General features: G+C 36.8%; 1 protein-coding gene across 4 annotated transcripts in view; it reads left to right on the forward strand.

Annotated features, from left to right (window-relative positions):
* Positions 1 to 27,425, forward strand: part of si:ch211-186j3.6 (neural-cadherin) — a 482,505-nt gene that overhangs the window by 251,360 nt on the left and 203,720 nt on the right. For all 4 annotated transcript variants that reach the window (XM_036211377.1, XM_024294975.2, XM_036211378.1 and 1 more), the window contains 6 exons: positions 8,714 to 8,886; positions 16,494 to 16,662; positions 17,034 to 17,204; positions 17,387 to 17,559; positions 20,372 to 20,539; positions 25,173 to 25,422. In XM_036211377.1, coding sequence (XP_036067270.1) covers positions 8,714 to 8,886; positions 16,494 to 16,662; positions 17,034 to 17,204; positions 17,387 to 17,559; positions 20,372 to 20,539; positions 25,173 to 25,422 — 1,104 coding nt within the window. The remainder of the gene's footprint in view (positions 1 to 8,713; positions 8,887 to 16,493; positions 16,663 to 17,033; positions 17,205 to 17,386; positions 17,560 to 20,371; positions 20,540 to 25,172; positions 25,423 to 27,425) is intronic.

Below are 27,425 nucleotides of genomic sequence, written 5' to 3' on the forward strand. Positions count from 1 at the left end.
AAAAAAAAATCAGCTTTTATTATCAGTCTGAGATGTTTTTGTTCCCTCATGCTGCTTTAGATGACATTCTGACAGAGTTTTAACAAGCTGGGAACACAACACTAAAATTTACAAAACTAGTGAATAATACCAACTCCTGATGACATTTAGCCTCATTTTACCTGTTAAGGTGCATTCACACCAAATTCTCATGACAAATTTGCTGCTCGTCGCCTGTCAAAAAATGTCTTCCTGAGTTTGACACCACGCCTGCATGTGGGCGGAGCTACCAGCTAATGTTCTTACCATGATCGCTGTAAGGAACGATGGTTGTGGATATTTCACTTAGAATGTATGATCCTGTAAATATCCTTATCTTTATATTTTTATCTTTTTTACTTTTATCTCTTTATGGCGTTCAGAGTGAGCGGCGAAGTAAGAATTTCATTGCACAGGGAAACCCGTTTCTTTACTGTGCATATGACAATAGCCCCTTTGAATCTTGAATCTTGAATGAAGACACAGATGATGTTGAGAAATCATTTTTTTTATTGAGAAGAATTCTAAAAAAACATCAGTAATCATGTTTGGGTTTATATGATTATTAAAAGATTTTCTCGGTACTTGAGGCTGTGTCTGTATGACAGCCGCTTCCACTGTGTTTCTGTGTCTGAGCTTGAAGGTCTTTGTCTCGTATTAACCTGAGAGGGAGCAAATAAATTTAGGAGACCTTTTTCCTTTTTTTTATGTCTGGATGAGGCCTGAGTGTCCAGAGTGTATCTCACCGTGTCCTCAAAGTAGCCGGATCAGGTTAATGAAATAGATTAAATTTCATAACAAAAATTCTCGTTTTGGATTAATATTCTACCCGCTGATCGAGTAAAAAAAAATTTCACGCGCCCAAAGCTGAGTTCCTGATTGGTAGATGCAACCTGTAAACTTCAAATATTAAAAATTTGGCCGCTAGCAGACCTTCAACAGCTTCACCTCCCCCCAAATTTGGAGTTTCTTTATTGTTTTATTCAATGAAGTTATTTTTAATGCAGCCTTCCAACCATCTTCTTCCGCTCATCCAAGTTCGGGGGGGCAGCAGTCTAAGCAAAGATTATTTTTAATGCATAATAACAATAAAAAAGTACAGCAAACAGATTTTTACACATTGGGATTAATTGTAGAGATTCCCATGTGTTTCTTTTGTTCCTTGAGATTTATTTGTTCTGTGATCAAGTTTCCTGAACCGTTCTTGTATCATTACCCAACAACTATGCTTGGCGGTAAATGTGAAGGCTCAGTACTTGTGTTTTGGTTTATTTCTCTTGATTCTGTGTCAGCTGGATAAACCACACTTCTTTACTCTTTGCTCTCCATCTTTTCTCCATTTTTTTAAAATTCACTTTTTAAAGTTCTTTAATACTGTCCTGCAAAGTTTAGCTTCTTCACAGTTTGTCTTCTTTACATTTTAAAATGTAATTGTTATAAAAATTATAAAAACAATTATTTAATTCTGTTGAATTTTTGATACATAATTTTAATATAAACAATCAGCTTCATAACCTGCTTTTTCTGGAACATATGTGTATTCTAAAAATTCATTTCAGTGTCAGTAATTACTGACAGAGTTTTAATATGTATCTTAACAACAACTATCAACTGTTAGCACGGAATTTGATAAGTTAGGGAAACCCAGATAATATTTGGACCAATGACCATATTTTCTGTGGAAGTATGATCATTGATGTATTGAAGTATTACAGAAACAATCTGTGCTGTCAGGAACTGGTGACTGTATGACTACGCTCGATGGAGGGAACCGAGAACTTTAATAAATAAATCTAAGCGTGACAAAACCATGAAAGAATGAGGGCGACAAAAACAATGACCTAACATGGATGAACCAGACTCTGAAACACACAGGTTGATTCAATTACATTAGATAATTATGGATCCTGGTGTGACTGTGACAGCGGAAAACACAAAACCTGAAAACACAACATGACAGGAACCAAGAAAACACAACAAATTAACAGGTCCTTTTCTCACAAGAGCTTCTCTGGGTCAAGACGATTGGTCCATCTGAATCTGAGGGTTCATCTGAAAGATCATCAATTCACTACATCAAAGGTATCAGAAATCTGAGGGAAAAATCAGGACATTCCTATCAAATGTCATGTTTCCTGTGTAGTATATGATCATATCACAAATAATGCAAGTTATCTTGAAAAATTGAAATCCAACTTGAAGATTTTCCTTTTAACTTGAGGTTTACACACTTTAGTGTTTTCATTTCAAATGACAACAGACGAGGGTTTTGTGTTACACTAACCACTTATCTCGACACGAGTTGCTGGTTCAAACCCGATTAGGTCACAGTTGGACTGTTTCAGAAAGGTTAGTTTGCTCAAAGGTCATCAAGATCCAACAACTTCCTCTGGGAATTTCTCTTCTTTAGAAAACGTCATGCACGACGAGCAGCTAAAAGACAAAAAATGAAATGAAATGATAAATCAGACAGAGCACCCACAGAAAAAACAAGTACACGTTTGGTAAATTGCATAACATTCTGGGTAAAAAATAAGTTTATATAGTTTCAAATTGTTTCTGAAAAAAAAAATTTAATTCTAAGTTAATTCAACTTTCAGACTACTGTCCGAATGTAAGTAAATTCTTCAATAGTTATAAACCGGAGGGAAACGTGACGAGATGGAAATCGATCAACAGAAGCCCCTCAGTTTTTGTTCTGGCTAATTAAATGTCTGCTACACTAAAATCGTGTAACTAATAGGGTTAAAGGGTTAACTGAAAAACATTGACCCAAAACCCATCAAGTTACACAAGATAATTACATGTATGGGATATTTTCTCTCTCTATCCAATAAAATTAAAATCTGAGCTTCAATAATTAAAAGCAGTTAAAAAGTCCAAAAAAAAAAAAAAATCAAGATTTTCCAGAATTCAGCCTTTTTAAATTAAATATCACCACTCAAAAGTGATCAATAAAAACCTTTTTTCCCCACCTTCGTTTGTGTTTATTTGAAGAAACTGCATTTGCTGTTTGCTTCATTTTATTTCTTCTCTGTTTTTGTCCTTAAGTCTACAAGCTTGATGTTTATCTTAAGCCTGTTTGAAGTATGAGCCAGAACAGTTATTGAAAAGGCTTTTCCACTGATCTTATCTCAGAAGCTGAAGCAGATAAACTAAATTGCAGTATGGTAATATAGAGTTAAGATCACCTTTAGAGGTAAAATATTTTAAAAAAAGGGCTTCTTCTTAAACATATCTTCTGCTTAAATGAAGTTGACAGTTTGCTTTAATGCATGCTCATTTAAAATTAATATTTTAATGCATTCATTAGAGATTATGGTTAAACTTGCTACCACTTAAAGCTCAGAAATAGCCTGAATGTTGGACTGAGTGAGTGGATGTACATCAGGACGGCTTCTGCTGCTGTCGTCCACTAGAAATTCTTGGTTTAGCTAATTATGAAAAGGTTAGAGAGAGAAACGACAGACTTAGACGGGCTAAATAGGTGAACTAGGTGGATTATTGAGCTAACCAATATGGGGTTCCATTTGTGCCAAAAAATATGTTATTGCATCCACTGTTATGTCTTTGGTCCATTTTCTGTCTAATGATCAAGTTTATTGAACGTTTGTTCATGTCTATGTACTACTGAGCAATATCTTCTGTGTCCATGTTTTTGTTGATTATTTTGTATTTGCTTTGTGATGCATTTGTTTTGTTTTTAAAATGTTGCGCTTTCTTTGCTTTTGTCGTTAGCTCTTGTCGTTTCACAACGCGGTCTGAAAAGTACTTAGCGACCGTTGCTAGCGTCGTTAGCTCCTGTCGTTTCACAGTGTCAACAGCACAAGCAATTGTTGCTAAGAACGTGTCTGACGACACTTTGAAAAGAAAGGAGCTAACAACGTTAGCGACTGTTGCTAAGAACGTGTCTGACGACACTGTGAAACGACAGGAGCTAACAACGCTAGCAACGGTTGCTACAGACTTTTCTGACAGCACTGTGAAACAACAGGAGCTATCAATGCTAGCAAACGCTGCTAAGGACTTTTCTGACAGCCCTGTGTAACAACAGGAGCTAACAATGCTAGCAGCTGTTGCTAAGAACGTGTCTGACGACACTGTGAAATGACAGGAGCTAACAACGCTAGCAACGGTTGCTACAGACATTTCTGACAGCACTGTGAAACAACAGGAGCTATCAATGCTAGCAAACGCTGCTAAGGACATTTCTGACAGCCCTGTGTAACAACAGGAGCTAACAATGCTAGCAGCTGTTGCTAAGAACGTGTCTGACGACACTGTGAAACAACAGGAGCTAACAACGCTAGCAACTGTTGCTAAGGACTTTTCTGACGACACTGTGAAACGACAGGTGCTAACGACACTAGCAACTGTTGCTAAGAACTTTTCTGACAGCCCCGTGTAACAACAGGAGCTAACAATGCTAGCAGCTGTTGCTAAGGACTTTTCTGACAGGCTTGTGTAACGACAGAAGCTAATGATGGTATCAATTGTTGCTAAGGACTTGTCTGACGAGACTGTGAAACGACAGGAGCAAACAATGCTAGCAACTGTTGCTAAGGATTTTTTTGATGACTTTGTAAAATAACAGGATCTAACAACGCTAGCAACTGTTGCTAAGGACTTTTCTGACGACACTGTGAAACTACTGGAGCTAGTGACGCTAGCAATGGTTGCTAAGGACTTTTCAGACCGCGTAGTGAAACGACAAGAGCTAACGACAAAAGCAAAAACATTTTTTTTTTTTTTTAAATAAAGCAACCTGAAACATCACAAAGCAAATACAAAGTAATCATCTTAAAAGCATGGACACACAGAAGATACTGCGTAGTAGTATATAAACATGAACAAATGTTCAATAAACGTGTTCAGTACACATAGACAATGGACCACAGACATAGCAGTGGACGCATAAACATATTTCTGGCACAAATGGAACCCCATAAAACTGAATCCCTCCTTACGTTTGTGAAACTTAAAGACTGTCAAGTTTCTTTTTAACCTGGAGTAGAGAGATATGTGGGAAATGCATAAGGTTGAACCCAGAGGCAAAACCCAAAGCATGTGAATTAAAACACCACCCTGAACTGAGAATCCATGCAAAGCACGGCCTCGGGGCAAATGTGAACACAACACAGCATCCAAACAAACCTGAGTGAGACTTCACGAGTCTCCCAGCCGTCACTGCCGAATGACACGGCAGGTCTCTGACTTAGTCGACTGGCCTTATCGATTTGGCCTTTGTCAAAGTCACTTGTGTCCATTCATGTTCCTGCGGAGCGACGACTGTTCAGTTAAGATCTGACAGATAAACACAGTCCTTGCTAGAGCTGAGTGACAGACACAGAAAAGATCCAAGTCCCTCCTGTTTGCCTGTTTTTGAGGTTGAGTGACATCATCTCCACCCAAAATGGCCACTATTTGATCAGTTCTTCTGATCCCCACAGATCCGCCTGGACAAAATATCCCTCTGTCAGATAGTTTAGCAGAAACTGAAAACACATAAGAAGTATGTTTGTATGCTGGTTTAATAATCAATCAGATCAACCACCCTAAACAGCAGAGGTGTATGAAAAAATCAATCCGGCAATATATTGCAATACTTCTTTTGGCAATACTTGTATTGATTAAAAAAAAAGTCATCATGGCGATATAATATTAATTATTTACTGACATCCTCCAGCATCTTGTGTTTGATATGCCCTTTTTTTTCTTATACTGAAAAATATTTTGTTGTTGAAATCAGACAATGTTACGAATAAATATTTCTTATTTTACAAAAAGAAAAGCAGCATTAATGTGGTTGGGTAAAAGGAACTTGTATGTATTGCAGTTGCAGATAAAACTAGTAAAGTTGCATTACCTGCAGTAATACTGGTGTGAATGCTTTTTGCTGAAAGTAGTCTCTGAAAAAGCTGAAGCTTTTTGCTGAAAATGGTGATGCAAATTACTCTAATTGCTGAAGTGATTTGCTGAAAATGCAAAAGCTATTTGCAAAATGTTAAATTTGCTAAAAGACTGAAAATTATGTTAAAAAACTTTGAAAAAGGTGCTGAAGTTTACCTAAATTTCTGAAAAAATGTAGTAAAAATTACTTAAAAATCCCTAATACACGCCAATTTTGCAAAAATGTTCAGCATGTTGCTAGAATATGAGCTAAACTCCAAATTGGCATTAAAAAAAGTTGGCGACCAAAACCTCAGTAGATGCCAAATTAGCCAAAAAAAAGCCAATATGTTGCTTAAATGCTAGCTAAACTCCAAAATAGCCCAAAATTCCTCTGTAAACTAAATTAGTCAAAAGTGTTAGCATGTTGCTTAAATAGAAGCTAAACTCTAAATTAGCCTAAAAACCCCTGGTAACAAATTAGCAAAAAAAGTAAGCATGTTGCTAAAATAGAAGCTAAACTCTAAATTAGCCTAAAAACCCCCGGTAATAAATTAGCCAAAAAAAGTAAGCATGTTGCTAAAATATTAGCTGAAGTCCAAATTAGCTTAAAAAATCTTAGTAGGTGCCAAATTAGCCAAAAAAGCTAGTACGTTTCCTTAAATACCAGATAGACTCCAAATTATCCCAAAATTCCTCAGTAAACTAAATTTGTCAAAGAACGTTAGCCTGTTTCTAAAATAGAAGCTAAACTCTACATTAGCCTATAAACCTCTGGTAGCCAGGTAGCCAAAAATGTTAGCATGTTGCTAAAATATTAGCTAGACGCCAAATTAGCATAAAAAAATAAAAACTTAGTAGAGGCTAAATTAGCCAAAAAAGCTAACACATTGCCTATATACTAGCTAACTCCAAAATGGCCTAAAATTCCTCAGTAAACTAAATTAGTCAAAAACGTTAGCCTGTTGCTAAAATAGAAGCTAAACTCAAATTTTGAGAACAACTATAAAAGATAAAAACATAACCCACAAATATATTTAAAGGCTTGTTGTTAATCTACTTAAAATGTTGACATTTAAATGCTTTTTGACTCATTTCATATGGGGCATATGACTATAGAATTTATGAATACCAAAAATACATGCAGATATGTCCTGAACAACATGAACATTTTGACACAGAGATTGCTGAAATCACTTGAGGTGTGATTGAGTTTTTACGTGCTGAAAAACGTACAGAAAGGAGCAGGAGAATCATTCCACTTCAAATGCTTTGAAGCATTCACACAATTAATTTAACCATTTTATTACAATTAATTCATATTCGATTTGCATCGTATAGCCAGACTCTTGAGAGGACACACCCCTAGTCAGTAGGTTTGAAATCAGACATCTGCTGCTCACATTCCTTCTACAACCTTCCATCAGGACGTTTATGAGATGGACAATAAACCCTCAAAGATATAGCAGAAGAAAAGCTAGCATACTGGTGTTGGAACAGACGGACGTTTCCTGTTGCATAAAAACTCTGTGAGTGGGCAGACAGCTCAGTATAGATTCAGTCCATTTACAGAGGTCACATCAGGACAAAGGACTGAGTGAAGAAACGGACTTCAGTTCAGGTTGACAAGGAGACCCAACACTATCATTTCAAATACGCCCGACATGTTTTCAGAATACTCTCTTTAGATTTCATATAGTACTTAAAATGAGTCTTTTCTCCAACCCGAGTGACCTACAGTTCAAGATCTAAAGGACGGTTTAAGTGGCCGATGGTTCAACTCCTGTCCTCGTCAGTTTATCATTGACCACGGTGAGCTCATTACTCCAAAACTTTAATCTTAATTGTTACTCTGTTAAACGTGTCATGAAATCCTGTCTAAGGCTCATGTCAGCTCAGTTTTCTCTCTGAAGTTTACCAATACTTCCCAATGAATTGAAAACACATTTGACTGAGACAAACATGTATATCTTGAGTTTATTTGATTTGATTTTCTCTGTCTCTGTTTCACCCCTCAACCCCTGCAGCCAAAGAATGTCCGTTACCGATCCATACTCCTCAAAACTTTTCTGATCAAGCTTTTAAAGTAAACATATATTAAAGAGCATTGGAGTATTGCTCAACAGAAAGAGGTTTTAATTTTAATCCAGATCAATCGATTTCATCCACAATAAACACCTGCTCTGGAGGATAATTGTACACTTACAAAATAAGAATAAAAAGATAATTTCAGGTAAAATATCAAAAAAGCAAAATGTAATTTCTATGATTTTTGGGAACTTTCCTGGTGAAGGAGCCTCACATCTACTAATCCAGCTGTCATCTTGGGAAGAGTCGCTCTGTTGGATCGTGTGTGGAATTTCGTTCTTCGCTTATGTTGTGTTTAGACGCCCACAACAGAGACGTGTTTGTGCACAACAATAATGAATAAACGTCACGTTTGAAATCAAAATTTGGGATTTAAAACCATAGAAGCGTAACAAATTTATTCAATAGGCATTATATGTAGTATTATGAAAAGCTTTTTATTTTCTACATTTTTTATGACTCCTTTTTTAGAGAAGAAAAACATTTATAATATCTTTACTCTGGTCCTTGTGAAAGGTATTATGTAATGAATGAATGTCTCAAGACATATTAAGGGTTAAATAGTTAGAAAACTTAAAAGCGAGATGTGTTTCTAACTTTTTTATTCTGCTGTGTGTGCAGTTTAGTAAATGTGTTAGCTCTGAAAGTATTTTTAAAGTCTAACTACAAACAGCGGCTGAAACGGAGGGTTTCCCTTCTGCCCTGGTTGTGTCCGCAGGTTTGATCCGCCTGCGCTCCAGTCCGCCTCCTCGACTCCAGGGGGTTGAATATGTCCTCAACGTTACCGCAACGGACGACAACGCCTCGGGCGGACCTCAGGCGCTGTCATCCACGGCCCAGGTCATAGTCGGGGTGGACGACGTGAACAACAACAAGCCTGTGTTTGAGGAGGTACGACGCGTCGTTAAAATGTTGTTCAGGTTTCCTCGTCATCGGCCTCTTTCTGAAAGATAGTTTGATAAACGCTTGCTTTCCTGGAATTGCTTATACGTCCCTTTAATTCATCACAATCTCATTTAGTCCTTGTCTCTTTGAGTTTATGTTTTCCGCCCGTCTAGTTGGTGTAAGCCTCCTCCATCATCCCTCTGTATCTTTCTCTTTTTATCTCCTCTGTTCATTAGCCTCTTTCTCTCCCCTCTGGAGGAACGATTACTGAGCTTGACCCTCATCTCTGAGCTCGTATTTCACTCCTATATCATCTCGGTCTTTTAATTAAAGCTCAAAGGGATGTTTGAGAAATCCCGACCGACCCACTCTGGGAAAGCTCCACCTGCTTTCTTCTCTTCATGTTTCTAGTTTAAATTAGGTGACTTTTCCGCCCCTTGAGGTATCAGGAGCCAGAACTGTAGGGGGGAGACGGCGGGGCGAAGGGACTCACTGAGTAAAGCTCGCTGATCTCTCATGAGACCAAGTGAAGTGTTTCCTTTTCCGTCTCTCTTCAGAGTTAGAAAAAAAATGGAAGAACAGGCAGCAGGACAAGAGCGGGAAGAGGCCTTCGTCAGTCGAGTTTTTAAGCTCTTTATACTCAATTTACTTAAAGCTAATTTATTTTACTGTCATTCATCTGTGAGTATTAATTCCCTCTTCATTGAACAGCAGATACTCCTTCACAACTCATTCTACCTTAACCCTTGTGTGATCATAACATTCTGTTTACTCCCCTTGTCCACGTTACCAAAGCCCCAAAATGAAGTGAATTTGTTGAATTTTAAATCTAAAATCTATCATCCATGATGAAACTACTGTGAGCGTATCTCTGGATTTTAGACTTTAGATTATTGTCTATGAACTTGTTCTGGAGTTCCAATACTTTTATGATTACCAGATCAAAAATGACTCATTTGTGGTTTCGAACCACATATAAAGATAAAATAAATAAATGATGGAGCCACTTTAAGAAAAGTCATGAAATTTCAAGTTGGAAAGGATAGATTAAAGGGGCCATACCATGACTTTTTTAAGCTTTTAGAGTCAACTATAGCCATGTACATGATCATATATTACCTTTGGAACACTGAAAAACAAATTATTTATTTGTTTTTTGCTATATTGAAATAAAATAGTTCTCAAATTAGGTTCAAGTATGTTGAATACAAGATATTTTTTCCCTGGTGATTAATGAAAAAAATCTGCACAAACAAGAAAAAAAAATAGTCTTGATAGAATTTCCTAAAATAATTAATCTTTTATGACTAAATTTAGCTATAAAAATCATATTAACTTATATTGCTCGGGGAATTACAATCATTTTGTCTGAAAATAACAATGTCTTTAAAAAAAAGGAGCCAAATTTCCTCCATAGTCCTTAACTCCTAAAAAACTAGTGCAGGACCATCTGGTGCCTTGGATTTTAGACGCAATTCAAACTATAAGCTCACTACTTTTTCTTTAAACACAAATAATTAGTCACAGATGTCAGGAAGTGAAAACCTAATTAATAAAGCATTTTACCACTATTTATGAACCTTTTGTGTTCTGATGATGAAAACTTTGATTGTTTATTAAAAAACAGTCACTTAAAATCTTCAACTGCAAAAATCACAGTGCATTGTGGTCCATATTACCAAAACGTGTGAGCATCGATGTACACTGTTTTTTTTAGAGAATTCTGGGAAATTTTTAGGATCCTCGATTTTGGAAGCCCAATGAGGCAAATTCTTTTGTGATTTTGGGCTATATAAATAAAATTGAATTGAATTGAATAGATTTGTACAGCACTACTAAATGGCGAACACACCATATAGTGTATTTAGAGCATTATGTAGTGAGTAGTGAAGGAATTCGGACATAGCCTTTATGTATTTAAATTAGGTACATTTAGAAAGATACATATAGTATAGCATAAATACTTTAAGCCCTACATTGACCCAACTATGTTTTGTTTTAGACTAATTAAAAAAGACGAGGATCACACATAATTCAAAATTTACTGTCTTGTTTTAAGACAGTAATTCTTTTTTCCCCTTTTTGTTCCTTATTTTATTTTCTATTTTTCCATTCTGTCTTCTTCTTTATTCATGTTAAAGAGAAAAAAAAAGAAAAAAAAAAAAAAACAACACATTTCATATAACCGAAAAGTTACTAGTAAGTCTGTTTTATCGTCTTTCAATTGCAAAAATATATTCAAACTAGAAAAATCCTACGTGATAAACTGAAAAACAGGCCCCTATAAGAAATAAGTCAACATTTTTTACCACACTGGCAGATTTTCTCTATATAACCGAAATACTGTATTTGCCAATGTGGTAAGAAAAATGGTCTTACCTACATTTTAGATTTCAAGAAAAAATTGGCACTATAACACATATTCTCAAGCTGAGATTAGTTTGATATTAAAAAAGTTTTTGACACAGAAAATCAGATTTTTTAAAGATCCAGTTTTTGCAGTGTATTTTGTATTGTACACAACTTGGATTGATTGAGATTCTCTCGTAACCCATCAGAGCTACATTTTAAGGATTGGGAGTCACAGGTGTTCCCATATCACCACTTTCATCCATGCTGTCTTCACCTTTTTCACCTTTTCACTCCACTGTACTAATGCTGTGAAAGCCTGACATGCTTTTCTCTCAGTTCAAGTAAGTGCCTCCCTTCCTCACCCCTCGGCATGGAGTGTATTCTGGTCAGACCTGTGCTGTTTCTTCTGAGAATTGGGAGTCCAAAACAAGGGCAAACTTTTGGTGGAAAAAGCAAGTCAAGAAGAGTTTGTAACCTCTTACTCCATCCACCTCCAGGATCCAGTGTGAGAGAGACTTTAACAGAGAACCGCGGGTCTTAGATTTTCTTAACCCATCTGTACTGTTGACATAAGCGCCCAAGGCGAGCCTGCGGTAGAGAGTTACATCTCTTCAGCTTCTGCCTCTACTCCTGATGCCTGATAGGAACCATACAGATCAAGGTGGTGTTATGGAAAGTCAAGGTTCAAAACTCATGGTTTCACACTAGAGCAAAGGTTTTAAGAAACTGAAGTCTTTTATCTGTTAGAGGTTAACTTTTTGTATTGAACATAAGTCATTGAGAAGCTTTTCTGAAACTGATACAAGTAGCTCAGCCAGTCTGTACAACACATTCAGTGCCCTCTAAAATCCTTCGTAGATACTGGTTTGAAAATGATGTGTGACCAATACTAAAGCCATTCTGCACAGTTTTACCATGAGGTCGGCCAAAGACGGATCCTTTTTTTCACAAGTCGTAACCTTGAGCCATCATCTTAACATTTGCAAATCAAACGCCACACCGTTTATTACTGTATTTAAATGACTGGAAATTGGAAAGTTGTAAGAGACATGCTCAGGAAGGTCAATGACACTGCCATCAACCCTAAATGTCATGTGTTTTCAATTTATAAAGCTGTATGGAGGATACTGCGAGGAATGCAAATATTTTATCTGTACTACATCTTCAAATTCATCAAGATCTATCCTTGTTTGGATAATATGTGATACAATTGTTTTATGCCTCTTAACTCTTAACTGGCCTAGAATTCTTGACTGGCCTATGAACTTCTCAGGGTTCCCCTGGAGGAGTTGGAGGATGTTCTTGCTTGGATTGCTCCCTCAGCAACCCGGTATCTGATAAGCAGAAGGAACTAAATGAATAGATTGACATCATCAACATATCGACACAGCTGCCTTGGTGTGATGGCCCACCATGAGTTGGAAGTTTCCATCTATACTTTATTCTCGTAAAGATTTGCCAAAATGGGAGATAAGCCAGAAGCATTTATATAATTCTCTTCTGTATGGACCACAGGTGTTGTTTACATGAAGGTCAGACAGAGATAAAGAGAGTAATATCTGCTCTGAGTTGAGGTTGGTTTGAATTTGAATTGGGGGATGTTCTGTTTGAGCGTCCTTGGTGGGAATGCTGGTGAAAAAGGATGTTCCATTCACCACGAACATGTGCCTTCTGGAGAAGGTTCTTTCTCTTTCACAAAAGCAGGAGCCACTTTTGCCGACACAGTTCAGCTGTGCCGTGACCAAGGCAACCAGGCAGATCAAAGTGCTGACTGTTCCTGGATTATAAATAGAAACTCTGTCCAAATCCTCAAGCTATTCAAATGGGTTGCCTAAGAGAGGATAATATTCCATGGAAACACTGAGATCCTGAAATCAGTGGTGATTCATCAGAAAAGAGAGATGCACTAATTAACCAGTCAGCCAATTAATTGACCTTTTTTTTTTGCCGCCTGAATAGGCTAAACAGTTTGACCAGCGGGCACATTTTTGGCACAGCAGTGATGCTGCGATGGGAGCGTCTGTCAGGTGAAAACAGACATTTTGTGCACACAATTGTCATGCAACGCTCTACGGTGGAGGTCAGAGGGCCAAGAAAAGCTGACAAAAGGTGTTAGAATAATTGTTTATTAGATAAAAAGGGAAAAAATATATATATTTCTAAATCGATGATTGGGCATTTTCATTTCAGCTCCTAGAGGAAATTAAGACACCAACAGCTTTGTTTATTTGATAAAAAGGAAAACAGTAATTAATATACAGGAATACACACTAAACAGGGATTTAGGGAAGAGCACAAATAAAAAAAGTGTGTATTTGATTCTGATTTAATTGAGTTTTCAGGCCTCAATAAGAAAAAAGTGAAGTATTTATCCACCAAACTGCCAGTCCATCCATCCTTCCATTTCACATCCACAGACTCTCACATCTTCTTTAGTTAAAAGAAACTAGAGTGCTGGGAAGATTTAAATGTAGTTTCTCAATCAATAGAGGTATACTAGCTTCATATTTTATAGTCAGTCTTGATTGAACCCACACAAAAGTCTTCCCAGTTTTTCCTTTGTATTTAGGCAGTTTGTCTTCTTATCCTCTCTTCTTTTATTACTCTGATGAGCCTTTTGTAAGTCAATTCTCTTTGAAAAAATCTTGCTAATTGAACGGTTGTGCAAGCCAGAACAGTTTTCCTTGGCTTCCTTCTTAAAAAAAGTGAACTCATGATGAGATAAAAACATGCTTGTGTCAAGAGCAATGGAACCCAAAGAGAGGTAGGAAGAAGGAAAAACATCAAGACGCATTACAGCAATAATAGATGGTGACAAAGAAAGACACCAGCAGCAGTATGGAAGTAATACCTCCCTTCCCCAGAGTCTTTGGCACATCAATATTCCAGTGACACATAAAGAAGAAAACAGACTTGATGCAAAATGACTAAGAAAGAAAGCCAAGAGGGAAAAACACAACATAGCAGAGAGAGGGAAACTGAAACACAGCCGGAGTTAAAATGAGGATGAAACCGTTCTTTGCCGAATGTGTCTGTAGAATTTAGCGAGAGCTGTAGTTTAGAACAGTTTTATTGCATCACTCAGCTCGAAAAGCACAAAGTAAAGCTCTCCTGCTGCTGTCTGACCAGCTTGAAGCAGCGGCTGGATGCTACAAGAACCAGTGTGGAGCTGCTGCATGTATGTCAGACCTCATGCAGGGCGGCTGTCTCCCACCGCCTATGAACCGTGGTGTGCTGCTGCAAAGGGTAATTGTGCATGCTGCTTAACGCAGTGCTTGGAGTCATTGTCACTAGTATTTACTGAAGATATTTAACCTCTTGACGCGGAATTTGTTTACAATTATGAATTTAAATGTGTTTTTTTAAGTGGATGCTTTTGCATCAACAGGCATCAAACTAACAACAAAACAAGAAGTGGTGACAGTAAATGAAACAAAGGCTTCACTTTACTCAAGATTTACCCCCGACGTCGACTTTTTGTGACGCTTCTGAATTGGATTCACCAGAACGTTTACACTGGAGATCATACCAGTGACACCGATAACACATGCTTTCTGTGAATCTTTGACCGATTACATAATTTGATTTGATTTTGATTTATTTCAAGCTGAAACAACATAAAAAAGAAAGACATCATTATCAATAAACTTCAGTAAAATTTAAAACTGCATTTTCATTTACAATTATATTGACTGACAAAAGTGAGTATACTTTACATTAGGGATGTAGGAAAAATGATTTGGCAATAAAATGTGATATTTCATTTGTGATACTTGTATTGATTTAAAATGTTGACGAGGCGATATTTTATTAATTATTTATGAGCGTCCTTCAGCTTAATACTTTTGTTTTCCGCTTAAACCCCAAACCGCTAGTTGGCAGCACTGCAAACTCGGCCTCTTTGATCAGCTCTACACTGCACTAAAACAGCAATAAAAGCTTGTGAGACCCAGCTCGTGTTAAATCTTCAGTCAGTTACATTTTCATAAATACATTTCTTTCAGTCTCAGCTTGACGGGTGGTGGGCAGGCGCTTCCCCTTCCGCGAGAGGACCGCCCCCTCCGCTCTCTATGCTCCTGCATGGAGAAATGGCATCAGCTGACTCAGAGGAACTTAAAGAAATCCTGATATGCTGTTGAAGATAATCCTGGAGGATGATTATCATCCAGAGGTTTATTATTTAATGCAGGAGGAAGCAGGCAGTCCTGATTTCAAGGCACAGAGTAACACTGCTTTATTTGCATCCGGTAACGGATATGTCTCAGCCGCGGGGGGGGTTGGGGCTTCTCCATATTCGCGGATACCTCCGGTCCCTAACCGAATAATGGACGGATTCTGTAGACATATATTTTGGAGGAGAGCTTATTTTTGCCGGCATAAGTTTGACGTGAATAAGCTGATTCTAAGACTGAGAAAAGCAGCTTTGTACATTGGCTTTGCACCAATAATATCACGTTAATTATGTAAACGGTTGAAGATTTACGGTACTCGAAAGAATGTCGAATACCGTAACATTGTAACGTCAGCTCCAGTGTTAAAACTGCTAGTCAACAAGGTTTAGTCTTGATGGTAATCCTGTCCCAACTTTTGACATAAGCAGGTTTTTTGTTTTTTTTTTCTCTGAAGATAAGGTGCTAAATTGCCCAGGGGGCCAAAATCCAAAACACACTTTAGGTCACGGGCCGAACAGGATAAACATTTATTGAAGCCATAAAAAAAACTAAGCTGTTAAAAGTTTGAAAAAGTAACTTTTTAACATATATGAGTAAAAACAGACAGGAATATTATAAATTAACTTAAACCTTAATTAACTTTCAATATTTGAATGCCCATATTAATATATTCTGTAAAATATTCTGTCAAAGTTAAACAAGTTTGTTGCTTATAATAACAATATAAAATGATGCGGAGGGCCGTAAATACTGTAATTTCCCCGTCATGAGGCCTTGACCTTAACACATGCTGTAGATAGATGAGTAAAAACTATGAACAATTGTGAAAACTGTTGTTAATGAAGTATGAAAGGAGAAAAATGCCAGACTTTTCCTAATGTTTTAGCTGAGTTTTGTAAATCCTAGCAGTAAAAGATGTTCACCGTGACGCGGACCGAGGCTTTTCTCCGGCCTCTCACGCGTTACTGCCTAGTCTTTAGACAGAGCTGCTCTTTGGACCTTCCTCATGCTAACACTGCTAACATGCTAACACTGCTAACATGCTAACACTGCTCCACCTGTCTTCTCTGCTGCTCCTGTCCTCCTCAGTGTCAGCAGTACAGGGAGAGCACATCAGTCCTGGAGAACCAGCCCGCAGGGACGTTTGTTCTTCAGGTGCACGCCGTGGATGCAGACGAGGGCTCCAACGGCCGGGTGACGTACGGCTTCATGCACAAAGACTCTACCGTGCCGGCCTTCAGTATCCATCCCGAAAGCGGTACTGAGACACGGCAGTACTTTTACCTCAGACAGGGATTTTTACTTCCAACTTTTTCTGTCTTGTCTGATACAAAGAGGCATTTTAAGAGACATCCAGCTCTGGATTAGTCGTCACACATTCTTATGTCCCATTTTTTTCAGTTTAATAATCTGATAAGGGAAAATAATTGGTAATTTATCAGCTTGACTGACATTATCCAAAGTCTCTAAATACAAAATCAGGAATTCCTGCCAATCACAATAAACTGCAGAATAAATAGTTTAAATTTGTATTATTTTGCTGAAATTATTGGGCTTAAAATGCAGCAAAACCTTACGGATGTATAAATGATATGACTGATGTGTAATTGATTCTTTTGTTGCATGAAGGGGTCATTGTAACGGCCAGGAAGTTTGACCGCGAGCGGCAGCGGGAGTACGCGGTGACGGTTACCGCCACCGACCAGGCCGTGGACCCCCTGATTGGGATCTGTCAGCTCAACATCCTCATCCTGGACCAGAACGACAACAGTCCCAAGTTTGAGAACATCAGATATGAATGTGAGAGAGAAATAGAAATACGTGCTCTAGGTTCAATCTAACTTCAAATACCTGATCTAATGCAACAACAAAAATAGTTATAATTTACATTTTTAAAACACATTCCAGCAATGAAGCCATCAAGAAGCCATGGGAGTCGTACAGTAGAGCTCGTGGTTTATTTGTCTTCTGTCCTTCTGCAGACTTTCTTCGAGAGGACACCATGATTGGAAACAGTTTCCTGCGAGTTGCAGCTCATGATGATGATTTTGGCACAAATGCCGCCATCACATACAGCATGTCCAATGAGGAGCCGGAGTACCTCAGGGTCAACCCGCTAACAGGCTGGGTGTATGTGAACCAGCCCATCTCACAGGTACACGCCGCTTTTTTAAGGTTTTTAAAAATAAAAGCATACATAGGATCACGTTTTGGTCTTTTGAAAATGGAATCAAAGGAAAGCAACACATTCCCATACCAAGTCGTCACGTACTGATGATTGGTTAAGGTCTCCTCCACGTCAAAAATTGACGTTGTGGGTGTCCCCAACTCGTTTTTTTGACGTACTGGTCCACGTCCAACAAAACGCCCGGACCCCTGATTTAACTGGAACGTCCAGCGAGTTGGAGACATCCAAATCGTCAAAAAGTGAGACTTATCCGATCTTGGGAAAGAGAATGTGTTGTGTAAAGAGATGAGACCAGGCCTGGGATATAAATAATGAATGACTAGACATGTGGATGTGATATGTATTGCTGTACAGATGATTAATTTAAAACCAAAGACAGACTTCATAGACTCTTGCTATATCAGGGTTAATTTTTGCAGTTTTGAATGTTTTTTTAATGAAATGTTGCATACATTTTTCTTTGTTTATTTTTTGTTTTGTTTTTTTACAGCACATTGTGTTCTGATTAGCTGTAGACTATGTTCCATCTCCTGTGTCTGTATCTTCTGTACTAAATGCGTTTAGTTTGAACTTTGATTCCAATCAGTTTTATCATTTAAAACTGAACTTGGTTTTCAATGAATGTTTGAACTTTGAAAGTTTAAAAAAAAGAGATAAAAATATGAAAAGTCCAAGTCAGTATGAGACAAGTGGATAAAGTATGTAGTGAAGAGTTTTACTGCCATAAAATATCTAGAATTTCATTAAAAATTAAAGATGACCACTTTCCAAATTCCACCAATCAGGTTATTTTTAAAACATTATTCCTGCGGTGAACAAGGAGACACTGAGGGTGAAGAAAAACTGAGAACTTTTAGTTCCAAAAACGACGCTGAAATGAAACCGCTGGATCTAGATGCTCAAACCAGGATTAAATTCTTCTTCGGGTAGTAAAGAATACATTAAATATCGTTTCTGATTGGTGAAACCGTATTTGATTTGAGAAAGTCAAATAAAGGAAGTCTTTTGTCCCTCTTGCAAGAAGACACTACAGCTCCCTAAACATCAAAGAGAACCTCACTAAATTTTATTTTTTTGTATTTTATGAATTTATTATAATTTTAATTTATACATTTACCTTTTTAACTAATATATTTTTATTGTTTTCAGGTTTTTATTATTGTATTTGTTCTTATGTTTGTGTGGTGATTACAAGCAGCTGACTGTTCTTACATTTCCTTCAGGATTAATTAAGATTCTGTTCTATTTTATGTGAAATAGGATGATTTTATTGTGTTTTTTAACTCTGACCGCCTGAAAATAGTGTGAAGAATACAGTTAAATGTTCTTTTATTGCCCTCATGAATCAGATGCTAACTTCAGCGTCGTGTTCCAAACTCAGAAGTTGTTTCTGGTTTTCTTCTCCTTTTCTGACGTATCATAGAAATTCTGAACATTTGGAAAAGGATTTGGCCAAACACATTTTAAAGTAAAATATTACACAGTTTAGGTTTTAAACCACTTTTTAATCAGTGTTGATTTTTGTTCAGAAAGTTAAACTATTGGTAGTGTTAGAGAAAATAAAAAATCTGCATTACTGGTTCACATTCTTTTTTTGTAAACATAGTTCATACATATTTTTTTTACATCTCATCATCACATTATATATATGAGTTATTAAAAAATAACTGAATCATAAAATGAGAAATAATATTAAAGTGCAATAGAATAAAATATTAAAGAATCATAGTAAACTGGTTCACATTCTTATGATGCGAATATAAAACTTTTGGAAAACAAAGCAATTCATTCAGTTAAAATTAAGCAGTTCACCTAAGATTCTTTCTAAAATGTGTATATTTTCTTTAAATGTTTCGTCTCCACTGCTGTTTCAGTCACGAGAAACTCTCCTCATATATATATTTTTTAGTATCTTTTGATTGAAAGAGACTGAACGTAAATAAATGTCCTTCCAGATTCCTGGAGAGTCGCGGTTCTCGGGTCTCAGGTAGAAGACGCGTGAGACTGCATTTATTTACTGGAGCTTTTTCTTTGCCCAGAGGAGAAAGTCTGATATTTTTCTCATTATGAAGCTTCTGAACATTTTGTTTTCAACAAACATGGAACAAAAATGAAGAAATAAAGAAAACAGAGATGAGATAACTGAAACCTAGTTTGTGATTTTGCCCTCCTTCATGCAAACTCTGCATCAGGATTGAATATTTGTTTCCTGGAAACCCCAGAAAACTCTCAGCACTTTTCATTTTTTCTTGTTAAAGTTTTTTTGAGAAACATTTCTGTATCTGAAGTTTTTCCACTAATGAGTTCAACTGCATTCAGTGTAATATTTACCAGCGACTGCCTGCTTGTTTACTGGAGCTTTTGCCAACATCATTGAGTCTGCGCCTCAATTTCTTAGCAAAAACGGAAATCTAAATAATAACAAATCCTATTAGGAGACGTGGAACTGAAAGTTTGCTTCAGTGAAAGCCGTTTTAACCTCCGGATGTGAACTCACAGACAGCATGAAACTGGAGAAGCAGCATTAGAAATAGGAAGAAGTACTTCCAAGACGGATCATTTAGTCCAATTGAGCTCCTCCAACATGAAGAATCCCCAGAGAGGTCTGCCTCTGAATTAATTCACGTTTTTATACTCATAGATAGAGTGTCCACTTCCTACACGAGACACACAGTCTGGAAAGGTGTGATTCTGCCTCTCCAGTCTCTGTTCCAGTCACATTTCCCTGAATGTTTTCATGGTTTTCTGCTCTTCGTCTGCGTGATGTTCATCCCTGCAGAGGACCTACATCACTCGGGAGATCGTGGCCACAGACGGAGGAAACAGGAGCAGCTCGGTGGAGCTTTCTGTCACCATCACCAACGTGAAGAACCAGCCTCCTCAGTGGGAGAACGACACGTACAGCGTGGTCATCCCCGAGAACACCGTCAGAGACACGCCCATCGTGGTACGCTCCTCCTCTTCTCACAGTCACATCAGGAAAAGAGGAAATAAAAATCCTCCAGAGACGAAAACAGAAATACAGACTGTTATATTAACCACATCACTATAAGACACAAGACTGAACAAGTGGTGAAGCTCTGTATGAGGTTGACTCGGACACATGTGAGAGACACAATTCAACAACGATGAAGCTCTAAAACTGCATCCAAACTTCAGTCCTGCTTTCACTCTGAAGCTTCACTTTTGTTTCAAATGTCTTGAAAAACTCAGAAGTTATGGAAGTTTTTTTTTTAAGCCATAATTCAAAGTATTAGACATTTCTCATTCGTGAATTCAGTTTGCAAATTCATCATACAATTTGCAACATACAATTCAATATGAAAAATTAGAAGTGAATATGACAGTTTAGAAAAATAAGTTGGGAATAAAACAATCAATTGCATTGTAAATTAATTTATCAATTCAATATTTAAAAATACATTTCAATACATGGTTTTCTTTAACTTAATGCCTGGAATCGATTAAAAAAATAACTAATTAATCGCAAACCTGGGGACAAATTAATCCTATTTGCAGTATTTGCTGACAACTTCTTATCTGTGAATAATGAATGAATGAATGAAATGGTTTATTTCAAGCAATCAGGAATAATACATGAAAAACAAACACATTGCATTGAATGTGATTGCCTGAAAAGGAGTGGGAGGAACCGAACTTATATAATCTCACCCCAATAATCACAGAATAAAATTTATATGAGATGACAAGGCGTTGTACCATGGATCAAATAGTCCTTTTTTGTAAAAAAAAATATATATATAAACCAAAAAATAATCAGATTAAAGTACTAAAAGCAGATTGAATATTTATTTATTTTGTAAATATGGTATAAGTGGGAAAAGAACCCAATGAAGTGTTTCAGTGCACACTGTGGGTGACTGAACCGCTTAGAGAAAGAGGACGACTGCTGCTCCGAAAGCTGCGATTAATTTGTGTTAATAAATATTAACGAGTTAATCATAATTTTGTAGTCGCTTGGGTTAATCCGTCAACATGTACGACCCTACTTTAAATTCATTTTAAAGTAACTTAAAATCTTTTGCAAAGAAACATTTTATGCTCATTTTGTGTCAAAACTCAAACCAACTCGCAAAACAACCGTAATACACACACATATATATATATATATATATATATATATATATATATATGGTTAAGATTTCTTAAAAGTCTTCACCAGATTTTCCTGTCATCATCCAGCGTGGTCACGATCTGAGAAGTTATCTGAACAGCTTTGAGTCTCAACAGAACTTTGTTCAACCTGCAGCTCCAGAGCCACCTGTGGCTCTTTAACATCTCTGTGGTGGCTCTCTGGCTGAAGAAAAATAAAATAATAGTATTTTTTAAAACTTTTTTCATTTATGTAATTTTGTTTTATTAGGAATTTTAGGCTATTTTGGAGTATAGCTAGTAATTAAGCAACAAGTTAGCTTTTTTTTTTTTTCCTAATTTGGCCTCTACTGAGTTAGCTAAAAAATGTAGCGATAAGCTCAAGTTTTTGGCTAATTTGTTATCTGCTGAGATTTTTTAGGCTACTTTAGAGTTTAGCTTCTTTTTTAGCAACAGGCTAACATTTTTGACCAATTTAGTTTACTGAGGAATGATAGTCTATTTTGGAGTTTAGCTAGTAATTAAGCAAAGAGCTAGCTTTTTGGCTAATTTGGCATCTACTAAGGTAAAAGGTAAAAATAAAAATATATATATATAAAAAACACTTTGAGAGATGCTAGTTTCTTTTTATATTTTTGCTTTTGATCATGCCAAAACATTGGAATAATTCATATTTTTTAAATGGTAATGAATTATCAAAATGTCTTAAAGGCTAAAGTAAATCTATGCTACTCCCTCTAGATTTTGATCAGTAGAAAACTAATCCAAATGGCTTTTTTACCGTTAAAGGTTGCCGACCTCTGCTCTAGAAGTTCCCTTCTAGACCTTCATGTAAATGGACCGTACCATTAACATTTGTTGTCCATTGTGGAGTATTTGTAAGCCTAACAGAAGTTGTACGGATGCTGTCATGTGCTCCATAACGGTTGTATAACTTTGAAACAACAGTTCAATAACAAACAGGTCATGACTTAGATTAAAATGTAAACTTCTGTGCGTCGGAGGACACCCACGTGAAGACCTCCCTACCGACCTCCCTAAAAACACAAGTTCAGACACTAAAGCTTTAAACGCCTCTACAGTTGGGGGGTAGGGAGAAGCTGTAGGGGTAGAGGAGGAGTTCAGATTTGGGTTAACAGCCTGTGTTATCACCTGAACAGCACTAATGGGTTCCGCACAGTCCACAAGATAAATGTTCACTACAACCTGTCACCCGCAGCATGCCCATAGATAAAAATGTGTATTCACAGACGACTTTGATCTTTGGTAGAGGTCACCTATCCATCCGTAAAGCCAGCTGCAGCTCGAATTCTTTCAGTTTGGTGGAAACTAACTCATTTTCGGTATTTATTATGCGGTTTTTGTGAAATCCCCGGCGGGAGATCTGCAGATCCACATTCCCCAGCGCTGGATTAAAAAGTTTCCTAAATTCATTGACTTATTTTTCATTAGGTTTCGGCGCCGTGTTTTCCACTAACCCACAGCAGGTTGTAAAGTTCATCAGAGCCACTGATGAATATTTGAACTCCAGTGATGAAAATGAGCAGGCAGAGGAGAGCACTTTCAAACGGGGATGTGTGCGCCTAATTGTGTTTGCGAGAGACGCTGATGAAGGGCAGAAGAAAGACGGCAGTCTCCAAAGTACTTTGCATTAATGGAGGTGGTTGTTAACCGCATGTCCGTCGCAGACGTTTGAGGGCTTTATGGGCCGGATAAGCACATAAAGGAGTCCGACATGTTCGCCAGCTCCCCATGGACGCCTCATTATTGCTGCCACTCCGCTCTGCAGGTTGGACGGGCACTGCCAGGTCACAAACAGACAGAATGCACCAGGCCCAGGATGGTATTTCTGATTTTAATTGCGTTGTGTCCAGTTTCATGTGTTGAAAAGCCTCGACATAATTAGTCAAGGGTGAGAGCGGGATAAAGATCAGAGCGCGCCTCCCCTTTGATCCCACAGGATATTTGTTGCTTCTTGTCTGAGGCGTTCTAATATCTGGCTCTTTATTATTTAGGAGCTATAAAGCTTTCTTTCATTGGAGTAGCTGCAGCCGAGCGGCGGGCCTCGGTTCTGATGGTCACTGCTGCCGCCGAGCATTTTGTTCTTCAGCTGTCAGGCTGATAATTGAAAACATGTAGATATCCTGCTGGATGAAAGTCAAAGTCGCTTTGAGAAATGTGTTTCTTCAACTCATCTCTCCTTTTGAAAAGTGTAACTTAATAAAAGTGGGAAAAACATGTGTCTGAACTTACATTTACAAGATGAAATGAGAAATGGTCCACGAAGACGGTCCGATCCACTTTCGTTTTAGGGCTGATCAAGAGCTTTTTTTTTATCAAAAGTGATATTTTAGTTTGCAGAGCAAAGCAGAAGATTATTTACTCTGTTTTTATTTTATTTATGTTTTGGAAAATATAGGAATCTTATTTATGTTTTATTTTGAATGTGATTTTATTTTTTATGAATATTTTCTAAGACAATGAAGCTCAATTAACTATTTATACTAACTGTTGTGCTACCTTTTCATTTTTAAGTTTAAGTTCTAATTAATTAGATAAAAGCAAATCTGAACAATAAAACAGTAAAACACAACAGCAGAATAGAGTCTCGTCCCGTGTCAAAGGCCTGGGGAAAAAATATTTTTTAAGAAGTTTTTAAAAAAAAAATGGACAGTAAAGAAGCTGAGTTTGACGTCATTGTCCATTTTGAAACAAGGACTGTTTGAAATGTGGAACCAAGGGACCCGGCTCCACTGTGGAGGGCTCACAGGAGCATCACTTCTGCTTTTTCGTCGTTAAAACCTAAGAAGACTTTTGGCTGGAAACATTTTGTTAATTTTCAAAACTTTATGTTGAGAAAAACTCATCTGTTGTTACTCTGTTTGAAACGACTATTTGCTGAAAGAATACGTTTGTTGATAGTTAATTCTTTATATTACAGTTACAGATTGTTAAAAATGTGGATTAAATTTGTCACAGGCGTTTTTTTTTTCTGTTAATATTTTTGTCTCTTAAAATAACATATTGTGAGCAAAAACTTACCAAATCACCCATTGTATCATAATTGATATTATCTATATCTCACTAAAAAAGAAACGCTTACAGACTTTTTTTTTAATTTCATTTAAGGTTTTAAAATATTTTATTTAAAAAAATGGATTAAATCTTTGACATAGTGGGTTTTAAAGGGTTAAAACTCAAAAATCTTGGGTTGACCTTGTTGTGTTAATTTTGTCTTGTGACTTTAAACAAACATTTCATGCTGGGAAACTCCAAATGTGTTCATTAGGTTTAATCCCTTTTTTCATTTATATAGAGTCAGTTCTTCTGAGCTTTGAAACATTTACGAATTATGCAAACATGATTGATTGAATAAATAAATAAATAAATATGCAAAAAAAGAAAGAAGTATTAGATGACATTAAACCTGAACCTCAAACGTCTTCTTCCATCTTTGTCCTAAAAAGACCATCAAAGCCACATCCCTGCTTGGAGATCCCAGAGTTACCTACAACTTGGAGGACGGGATGGTTCCGGAGACCAACATGCCCGTTCGGTTCTACCTGACCCCAAACCGAGAGGACGGGTCAGCGTCTATCTTGGTGGCTGAGCCTCTGGACTATGAAACCACCAAGAACTTCATCCTGAGGGTCCGCGCCCAGAACGTCGCCGCCGTTCCTCTGGCCGCCTTCACCACAGTCTTCGTCAATGTCACAGGTGAGCATCATCTTCTACTTTACCTTCTCAGATTGGAGAAGGCCAGATATTCTTTTTCTAGAAGTTTAAAACTTGAATTTAGCACCAAAAGAGTTCATTTAGAAAGTACTTGGTTCATGTTGGGACAGTAAATGGCACTTAACAAAAAAACTGTTTTTCCATCTTCTTTGAACTGAATCTGTTTATGTGAATCAAAGACTGACCGAGGATCCTTGTTTCAAGTGAAAACCAACTTTCTTTGGACTGCCAGAAGAAAACTTCAGAGTCCAGAGACACGGAGACTTCTGACGGACAGACATTTCAGGACACGAGAAGCCTTGATCTTCTTTAAAACATACGTTTGTAACTTTAAAGAAATATTTTCAAAAAAAAAGAGAGAAAAGGGCGAGGCGTTTTTAAATTCAGAACCATCCGTGTTCTGACAGAGGAGCCGCCTGACTGATGTGAAAGTCCTCAGCTGCCTGAAAACTTGATCACAGGGTTCAGGAAAAGCTGTTGGTTTCGAAATGCATCCGTGAGCAAAAAGGAAGAAACTTTATGAAAGTATGAGTCATCACAACTACCGGTACATGGAAATCAGCAAATTACAGCAAATAAAAACAAGCAAAGACTTGAATTAAAATCAGAAAATAAAAAAAGAATATTGTTTTGAAATAGTGGTGTCCATCAGAGGTGCAACATTTTGGAGTCCACTGTCAGAAACTGTAAAAATATACCAGATTTAAAACAAACTAGACATGAACTCATATAATGAGGTGCATTCATTCTAGAGTTTTTTTTTTTTTTTAATAGTTGAAGTTTTGTGCACATATCTACTCTATGCTGTAGTATAAACTCTACCCCTTTATCATTGCTTCTTATCTCTCAATCTGCCCAACGTCTGGATGTGCTGTAGTGGCGTATTCATGTTATCGCTGTGTTAAAAAATGATGCGTTGTCCTAATTTAAATGAGTATAGCAGGGATGTCAACACATCAACACACGCAATTAATAATTAAAATAAATAAATAAAACATGTTAATGTTTATTAACCCTTTAACTGCCTGCTCAACTAAATGATGAGAAACATTTAGAAAACATATTTTTATTTGTTAAATGTTGATTGTGTGTATTACACCCCAAAGCCTTTAAAGGGTGCTTGAAGAATTATTTTTTTATTTTTTTCCAAAAAAAAAATAAATAAAATAATTAAAAAAATAATTCTGGTTAGTAACGCATGCACACCAAATAGTAGCTGGTGCGCATATTTTATTATCTAGTGTGCATCAGTTTTTAGCCAAAAAAAAAAAAAAAAGTTTTACTTAAATTTTTTTAGAAAAATAAGGTTATGTTAGTAACTAGAACTTTATTTCTTACTTCTTTTTTTATCGAGCCCCTAAGTATTTAGAGAATTTCTTTTTCTTACTTTAGTTTTTTTTTTTTACACCTTGATTTAGGTGTTCCATACCAAGGCAATAAGCAGTAGAAAATTTTTTTTTTTTTTGTGTTTCTTTTTTTTTTTCTTCCTCTTTTGGGGGGGGGGGTAGTTAAAGGGTTAATACTAAATAATTACACTTCGTTAATATATTATTTACAAAATATACTCTTTATTTGTCTGATTTCATCTTTTGGCTGTTTTGCAGAATTTCTTTCCCTAATTTTTTAAACAAAACTCAACTTTTTTTTTTTTTCATTTAATTTAGCCTCTATCATTTAAATCAGCAGGTTTTTACCATTTCTTTGCAAGACTTACCTGTGTTTGTCTGTTTTTAACTTCATTAAATGTAGCATTAAGTCAACAACTGAATGTTTTTGTTACTGTCTTAAATGTGCATTCTTCTGCATCTTCAGCTCTCAGCTTTCACACATGCTGAGAATGATGTTTGTCTGATTAGATTTTAATTAAGCCACTATATTTCTTTTCACGTCTATTTCTATTTCACCTCATCTTGATTTGAACTGCTTCAGAAAATGTCTGTAAGTTTGGTTAAAGTGATGCAGAATTGTGCACATTTTAGTCATTA

This window comes from Oryzias melastigma, linkage group LG3 (genome assembly GCF_002922805.2).
Source record: "Oryzias melastigma strain HK-1 linkage group LG3, ASM292280v2, whole genome shotgun sequence".
NCBI classification, from domain to species: Eukaryota; Metazoa; Chordata; class Actinopteri; order Beloniformes; family Adrianichthyidae; genus Oryzias; species Oryzias melastigma.